We start from the raw sequence: 9,207 nt of genomic DNA, 5'->3' as shown, positions 1-9,207 counted from the left end.
TTGGCTATAACTTGATTATTTCTTCTTTTACACCGATTTTATTATCCTCTGACTTTTTCCGCAATCGATTACAACGCAGCTACCGTACGCAATTTCGCACTCTCAAGAGCCTAACCCTACCGACAACTCTCCACTGCACTGCTGCCTTGTCATCGCAATAAGCGCTATTGAAACGTAACGAAAGGTTGCGTGTTGCGGCCCCTTTTCATTAAATGTAATAAAAACAATATACAAAAATTAACCCATCAAGAGGGAGGCTAGCAAGCAGACGGACCAGGTCGGCAAACATCAAAGTGACCAGTAGACGTGTACGCGCCGCCGTGAAGTCGTCGAAAAAAAATACATTGAAAAAATAACTATTTATGTACATACTTGGTAAAACAAAATGAAGCAATGAACTAGTCGGCGAATTCCCCAAAGAGGGTTAAGTGAAGCGGAGTTCAAACAGCCGTGGCGCAAAGTGTATGCGGAGCAGACAAGTACGCACACTTATTTATGTCTACCTACATATACATACATTTATATGTATGTATGTACTACATATGCATTAGGGTGATCTTTAAAAATCAAATGAACGATTCTTTCAGTCCCACCCCTCAATCGGTAATACCACGGTTACATATATCACATATAAATTTTGGTACCGGTTGGAGTCGGTTAAGACGTCATCTGAAATTTTACCCTTGTGCAACACGCCTTAACAGACTTTTGGGTATTAGATGAAAAAAAGTTAATTTTAATTTTTTTCGTCTCCATAGAGGAATATGAACTTTGCACCCTGCACCTGGTTAAGATGTGCCTAACCGCCTACAATCGGTATGAAAATATATTTGTGATAAATAAATGTAAGTTAAAAATAAAAAATTAAAATTTGTTTCCCACATTTAAGGATCACCCTAATATACATAGATTGCTAGAAATAAAAATGAACACAACAAATCGAAGATGTTGAAGATGATGATGAGTACGCTGAAAAATGATACAGTGGCCTCCAACGCGCCGTTCTCCTCCGCTGTAATGGTTACATAGGCGCAAAACTTGCTTGCGACTACAGAGCTGAGCCAGGGAAGGCAGAGGTGGGGGGTTGACGGCGCCTGCAGTGTAAACTGCATAGAGTGCCAAGGCAGCAAAGGTGCTTACGATGAACCGACCGAACAACGTTGATATCAACTGAGACGAAATTTTCACAATGCTACGCACATAAACACGACTTAAAACAAAGGTAAAAAAATTTTGAAAAATATATGTATGTATATGTAACAGACATAGGGAGTGGGACGCAACGGTATGCGACGCGACGCGGTATACGCATATTATGCTCTCAAACTCTGTACTCGTATGTACATTTGTATGTATGGATGTATGTATTTAGATATGGGTTGTTTGTGTATGCCATACACAGTCTGTCTCTTTGGGGAGCTAGTGGAGTCACTCACTCGCGCACGCACTTCAGTCTCCCAGCTGAGCAGTATAGCGAAATGCATAAACGAACGAAAAAAAGCTGCAAAAAGTAAAGCATAAAAAGAAATAACGTAACGACAGACGCATTGAACAATTGAAAATAATTATTTATTAATTAAACATTTATTTTTGCTTCGTTGCAAAATTTAACTTCGATCAGCACTTTGAATGCAGCCATTTTGAGGCGGCAACACTTGACACTTTGCCAGAGTATTGACAGCCGACCAAGAGAACGATCGACTGGCACTGGTATACTTTGTGACTATTTGACTTTTGTGGGCTGTGTGGAGTTGCGAGCGGGGTTGCGAGCGGGAAAGTCGTTGGCATTTGATTGCCTGCATGCAGAAGAAAAGTATGCACACACTTCTAAATAGTGCGCCGGCGAGCGGTGAAGTTAACCGATTTTCATTCTCAACAACAACAGCAACAGCAACACCAAAAATGCAGCCGACTTGTTTCTTTCTGTCTGGTGCAAGCTTGCACCGGCATTTTCACTGCATTAGTTCACTCGGCATTGCATTTGGCCATCAATTTGAAATTTTCCAGACTGTAGACGCACTCACGCATACATACATATATATATTTATTTTCTTCGCAAAATAACACAAACTTTTCAAAGCATTTTCATTCTCATTATTTTAATATTTTATCAACAAAGCTGGCAACTCGCTGCACACTTAGTCGTTCTCACTAAAACACAAATATTTATTGTAATACACTGACTGACTGAATGGCGCTGGCAAAAACGGTAGAGAAGCCACAGACGGAAAAATTGACTATTATTGAATTTATACGTTGAATATAAAAGTATGGATAACGTTGGCTTTGGCGACGGCGCCTCCTACGCTGCTTTTGCCCACACACGGCAACATTCCTAGTAGCTCTTTTTGCTCACACGCACAGCGTCCGCTGCTCACACACTTACATATATACATACATACATACATGTACTTAAATAGTGTAATAAGTAGTTAGTACGCGTTTCGTTTTTCGCGTAATTTAATTATTAAATACTTTTCACGCGAATTAAATTCTGTTTGCCACACAAATTTCCATTCATTTGTACTTCAACTTCACTTGCACTTTGCGCAGCTATCGGTTATTGGCATTTTTTTTACCTTTTATGTACACTTGTATATTTTTTTTCTCCTGTTTTGTAATGGCTGTTTAATTTTTCGGTGCGTTTCTTCCGCACACAAATTTTCGATACGACCGCACCACGTCCAAATGTCGCAAACACTCAACGCGTTCAACTACGGCTGACTGCGTTATACCAGAATTTCCGATGGCCGCCAACGCTCAGTATGGCTGCTACATGCACACGTACACACGCACATACACTCATGCATTTATACTCTTTATCATGCTCTATGCTTTGTGCACTCTTTCACCGTTAATTGCATTTCCAGCAGCGGCGCGCTCAGTTGCATGTGTGGATTTTGGAATTTTCCAGGTATTGTGTGCTTGTATGGGTGTGCCAGCGCGAGAGGGAGAGTTTAATGTGAATGCGTGTTAGTGCAGTGGTATGCGTGCGGAATTTTGTGATTACCCAATTTGCCAAATGACTTCGTGTCGACGTCGTTTCCGACTAGACCGATGAGTAGCACAGTTCGCCGGCGAACTGCAAAAACGATATACTACTACTAAATTTTTAACAAAAACCATATTCGATATCACCAGGCCGACATCGAATCGAATTCGATTCTATGGGTAAAAAATGAAGTCGGAATGACGCACAGTGCTTCCCTTCCATATAAAATGTGGGCAAAAATAGAATTATGGACGGATTTAAATGAAAATTCGTTTCTTAGTAAAATTGAGGACGCTAAATTCAAAAATGCAATTTGTTTTTGAATAGCTTCCATACTTTCACTGTAAGGGCAGTTTGAATTTGAAAATTTGGGCTCTTGTGGCTTTTACATAGGTATGTACATATAGTTCGTTCTATTTTCAAAAGTGAGGCGTCAAATGACAGGTCTTCGCCTGTAGATGTGCAATAAAATATTTTATATTTGAAAAGGGTTGCCGCCTGTTAAAAATTTTATTAAAGTCATTTAATAAGCCAAATGAATTAGATATTACAATATGGGTATCAATTGAACTAGTTTTGAAAACACCTTACTTCTAAACGATACGTATTTCTTTCTAAGTATGTAAATTTTTTTCATTTTTCTGATACTCATATTGTTATACATATTTCAGTTACCTTATTCCCTCAATTAAAGTGAATTTGATTTCTTAAACAGGTGGCAACTCACTGTATGTAGTTAATACACATTTCGATTGATACCCATCTCTTAATAATTCATTTAACTTATAAAAAAATTAGAATCTAATTTTTTAACAATCTAATTTTTTAACAGGTGGCAACTCTTAAAAAAAATATACCTTCTGTTGTCCACAGGTCAAGCTTTTTAATTTGACACTTCATTTTTGAAAATGGAACGAATCGGGCATATCTCAAGGTACTGACAAAAAAATGAAAAAATAATTTTATGCATTAGCGAAAAACGCATTACTTCAGAAAAGAAAGAAAAATGAGCAGGGTTTTATTTCTTCTTTTGAAAGCTAAAAGCCCGTGCTATTTAATAAAATAATAAAAAAATTACCTATTTTTACATATATTTATTATTCATTCCATTAAAATTTAGCATTTTTTGAAATTTTGTTTAAAAAAATTGTTTTCTGGAATACCGCAGGGACACCCTGTGTTTAATTTTATTTCAAAATTTTAATTCCTGTAATTCTCTACTATCTATATGGAAACAAGAAACGTCAAACCAACATTTTATTTCAAAGAATATATTTTTGACATTTTTTTCTGTGAAGTGCTTACGCATGGCTATGCTCTTATTAAAATTCTTAGTATAAAATTTGTCGACTTTACTGGCTTCCTAGCGGCATATAATTAATTTTTTTGGGAAATGTATGTTTAATTATTTTTAGTGGATAAATTGTCTCTACAAAAATACCAAACAAGTTCACATTACAGATAACGAATTTTTCTATTTTTACCCACTGTGCGACGCACAGTGGTTCAGCCTCATACATTTTTTGGAGAAAATTAGAAGGAGTAAGGACATAAATCAAGAAAAAAAAACGAAAAATAGGTGTTATCGGTTTATGTTAAAGCATACGTTCCATACGAAGCTAACCTCAAAAACGCCTTAAAAATTGCATTGAAAGGGCACAGATAAACGTAGGACTCTGAAAATTTCGTTCATATATTAACAATAATAGGGCAAGTAAACATACAAAATATTAGCGAGAGCGGTTTTCTTTAACGCATACTTCCCATACAAACCTAACCTCAAAAATGCTAACAATTTTCATTAGAAGCGCAGCGATGAGTGTACGACTCCGAAATTTTGTCGATATATTTGTAATAATAACATGGGTAGACACCCTCAAAATGGCTATAATCGGTTTATTTTTACGCACACCTCCCATACAAGCCTAACCTCAAAACTGTTTAGCCTTCAAGGTTAAATAACAGAATTTTTTTCTCTCAACGGTGAGAGCAGGCAAAAAAAATTTACTCAGTCCACTAAAAATTTTGTTAAGAATTCTTTCTGTAAGGTTTGGATATTTATTTTTAAGGTTTGCGATACACTTGTGCACTTCACGATTACTTGCAATTGTAATTTCAGCTAACTCTGAATTAGGAATGGTGTGTGGAATTTGCTACAATTGCTAAATTGGGTGTTACTTTCAGAAACAGATAATAAAAGGAGAAGTAAAAAATAATAACTTACCATTTTATTCTTTACCACATCGTTTAAAAGTTAACTACCTCCGTTATTTATGATTTCTAAAGAAAAATAGATTTGTTAGTTAAATAAGTCTTTACAAAGAGAATTGCAGCTGGAATAGATTGCATTTTAATCCTAACTAGTATAGAAATAATTAGTGCTATATCACAACGAAAAGGTCGGAACGGAAAAAAGATATAGTCCATTGAATTAAGAAATACGCGGGAAAAATAAAAATTTCATTAATATTGAATATTTATATATACTGGACGGAAAATCAAATAATGGAAAGAAATTTTTAATAATTAGACATATACTTCTTATGATAAACACTAAATGTTCTGTTAGAGCGATGTTCGTTTCAGAGTTCTGTCACTTGAAACAAGTATGTATTTTAAAATTTTTTTATGTAGGTATTCAATCCCATAACTTTATTGGCTTAGTTTTCAAAGTTGAAATTGTATTTGCTGCCAAATCTTGTAAAACCGAATCACTCAAAGGATGCAATAAATATAAATAAAAACTACAAAATCTGACCAAATAATTTTTGCCGTTGAAATGCCACTGTGCGACGTTACGTTTTGTATGAAAAAAACGACTTCATCAGACCGACGTCGTAACGACATCGATTCAAACTCGTCCTCGCTCTATGGCAAATTAGGTAAAAACGATTTGAGTGGAAAAAAATACTTGCAGCTCATAGCATCCCTGCAAACCATTTATTCAGAGTATTCTGCATTGTAAAGAAATTTTAAAGAATTCGTTAAGATCTAATTCGATTTTTTGCCGAATTTTCTAAAATTAAATAAATTACGCACACTTCCATTCTTTTACGAAATTTCGGAAGAAAATCTGTGAAGCAACGAAAATAATGCTGCTATGTGAATAATATCTTTCAGAATTTTTCCAGAATTTTCGTGTTCGTGTCAACCACTTCATATAATTTTCTTTGAAAATTCGGAAAAAAATCGTTACAGAAATGAGATACTCCTAACGATTTCCTTAAGATTTCGGGAACTTTGGTTTGCAGGGAATTTACTCTCAAACTCACACACACATTTTCGTTTTCAATCCCAAGCAACAACAATTTCGAACAACTTAAATTTTTTATTTTCAATTTTATATGAATTTAAAATGCTGGCAAACTTCAAAAAAAAAATGATGGCCGACAAATTGAGAGAACGGTTCTACCTTGCTATGTTTTTATCATGGTTCATAGTTCTTTGGAGCAGGATTGTCGATTTGTCGAAAATTGATGTGGTATTTAAAAAAAAAATATTTAAAAAGAGACTAAATAGAGTCACAAAATGCTAAGGTATGTCACAAAAATTCATCCAAAGGCACTAGTAGGCAAAAGAGCCATAGAGGACCAAAGACGAACCGTAAATCTAAATCAAAGCCGAACTGGACCTATGGCTTACAAGGAGATACACTGGCAACCAGCTTAGCGTGAACACCGTTAAGTTTTCTGTCTACCGAATACATGAACAGTTCCACAGTTGCTCTGAACTAATTACTCTCAGCATTTATTTTGGAATGCAATATAAAATTGTAAAGTTTCAACGAAATTGTTTAAGTACTTAGTAAAATTCTCTAAAACATTGCTATACTAACTCAAAATTTAAACTTGCCCTGCTGGGGATTCGAGTTGCCATTGCCCAATGCCAGCTTCAGACCCAACATTGCCATTTTCTCTGCCTTCAGGTAGTGCTCATCTTCGAATTGACAAAGAAATTTCGGATAGGCATCCGTGCTGATGTCTGCTTCGAGAAAGTTCCACTGCGGTATATCAATGGTGAACGGTTTCGTTGCAATATTAGGAAATCCACTCGATACAACGTCCGATCTTGGCATCACGCCCGTGTCCATATGGCTACCATCACATATGCCGTTCCCCACAACATCAATGTTTGTAATTGATTGCGTCTGTTCCAACAACTCAGGTGTGTTGCTATTCATTTGTTTAAAATGCTGATCCAGATAATTTCCATAAGAAACATCATTCAAGCCATTTTCTGTTGCGCCACCACAAATGCCATTTGCTTCGGAAAGTATCACAACATCAGCGTCGTCCTCGCATTTAGGTACTGCGCTTATGGGCGTGGTTGGTTCGCTCACTCCCCTTGATTGATTTACACTTGTCGTTGATGTTGTTGTTATTGTTTCCGTTGCTGCGGACGGTGCTATTGGCAAATTTTCATCAGCTGCTGCTGTTGAACCCGTTATTTTCCTGGGGCTGATATCCGGAGACGTGCCAGTGGTGGCACTCGTTGGCGGCGAGATGCTGGTAGGCGTGATCGCGCCACCATTCAGACTGGGAAATTTCCCATGGCCCGCCTCAGTTTCGCTGCCCGAAGCAAGCTCATTCTCATTGCCGGCACACTTGAGCAGCGCTTTCGTGAGCTTCTTCTGCGCAGTGTTCGCGCTACGACGAGGCGTAAGAGTTTTAATTTTCACCAAACAAGAGGAACCAGCACCGAAGAGTACATCCGAGTAGAGGGTGCCGGGACGGCAAACTGATGTAGTGTCAACTGGGCTAACATAAGTTGCTTTATCGGTGATCTTCATTGGCGTATTGGGGAATTTTAGCCATGTTGGTGAACGCTTGCGCAGTGATTTCGATTTCTTGCCAGTAACGGAAATGCCGTTGTAACCGGATATTTGCTTCTCCGAACGTTTCCAACTGCCCGATTTTACTTTAGTTGGCGGCTTAAGAGTCGACTTTGAAGTGCTGGGCCCTTCTTTGGGTGCATGGTTGCTACTGCTGCTGTAATTATGGCTGCTGGTGCTATTGCTCGGCCTATCCGATGAGTCTTTCCCTGGTGTCTTCAGCAACTCCGAAATAGATTTTTTCGAATCAGTTTTCGAGAGTGAACGCTTACACTTATCCGATTTCTTATTCGGCTTTGGTGATTTCGCTTGTTGTGCCTGATGTGGTTGCTGTCGATTTGAACTACTTGCGTGTTTGCTGCAAAAGAAAAGAGCAAAAAAATTTGGCTGCGTTACAGTCTTATCAATTTCATTAGGGACTAACTACGCAACTACTTTTTTCGGTTACTTTGAATTTTTTGAGCAAATAAAACCGCTGACCATTTTGGTGAGAAACATTTGCAGTAGAGCTNTTTATGGGATAATTTTTTTGACAAATCCAATACAAGTTTATAAAACAAAAAAATTGTAAATGTTGACTGTCGTTATCGACGACAATGGAAGAACTTCTGTGAAATAAAAAGGATTGCGATTAACTTAACTCTAGAAGTGAGGATGACTTTGCTGTAGAAACCTAATAAGTGCTGTTTAAGAAATGGTAGTGGGATAGCGGGGTTTACATATTTCGCTTCTGTCACATTTCACTAATTCTCAACAGACTAATAATTTGTTTACGTTGATGAGCGGCTTTCATTATTCTTTATTCCGAGTGTACTTAGACAAAATCTGGATACGAAAAATACGGCCGCGCTTTGTGTCTGCGATGCTAGACTGGGAAAATATGTATTCGAAATTCGCTAATAGACTTAGACCTATGTATGTACAGATATGTAGTAGTTAGCTCGACAAAGAACTTGTTAAAAACTGATCAAACTACATTGCAGACGTGTTGATAGTCGAGGAACATGTGTCCAGTATTTAAAATATACGTATTCACGAGTCAGTATTTTTCGGAGCTACTTAAGAAGAGTTCGATTATAGGAACGGACACTCACGAATTCTCAGAAAACACTTCAACAACATGACGTTAGCTGAAACTGAGGGTTGCTACCGCGATTGTTTAAGCTATTGATCGCCTAAAACCCTAGTCATTCCTGTAAATAAAACCGGCGCTGAAAGTCACTTTACGCCATAGTAACCCGCGGTTTTAAACTCGACCCCCCCTGTAAGAGAACTGCCAATCCTTATCTTCATACTTATCTCCTTATCCGTATCTTCAATCTTATCCTTATCATTATCCTCATCCTCATCCTTATCCTTATCCTCATCCTCATCCTCATCCTCA

General features: G+C 37.4%; 1 protein-coding gene across 1 annotated transcript; it reads right to left on the bottom strand.

Annotated features, from left to right (window-relative positions):
• Positions 1 to 6,827: 6,827 nt before the first annotated feature.
• Positions 6,828 to 8,321, bottom strand: LOC108361862 (mucin-5AC-like). Its single transcript, XM_017614620.1, has 2 exons — positions 8,272 to 8,321; positions 6,828 to 8,181 (listed from the first exon to the last, which is right to left on the bottom strand). Exons 1-2 carry the CDS (start codon positions 8,319 to 8,321, stop codon positions 6,828 to 6,830), a joined length of 1,404 nt encoding a protein of 467 aa, XP_017470109.1.
• Positions 8,322 to 9,207: the final 886 nt, after the last annotated feature.

This window comes from Rhagoletis zephyria, unplaced genomic scaffold (assembly GCF_001687245.7).
Source record: "Rhagoletis zephyria isolate East Lansing unplaced genomic scaffold, Rhagoletis_zephyria_1.1 Rzeph_scaffold_00866, whole genome shotgun sequence".
NCBI lineage: Eukaryota > Metazoa > Arthropoda > Insecta > Diptera > Tephritidae > Rhagoletis > Rhagoletis zephyria.
Note: the sequence above shows the minus strand (reverse complement) of the source record. Positions and strands in the feature narration are given on the sequence as shown.

What these genes read in the sequence shown, in the direction of transcription:
- LOC108361862 (XM_017614620.1), bottom strand. Translation starts at nt 8,321, where the DNA reads ATGTTTCTCACCAAAATGGTCAGCGGTTTTATTTGCTCAAAAAATTCA. An exon ending in ATTTGCTCAAAAAATTCAAA is followed by an intron (nt 8,182 to 8,271) that starts GTAACCGAAAAA and finishes TTTCTTTTGCAG; the next exon opens with CAAACACGCAAGTAGTTCAA.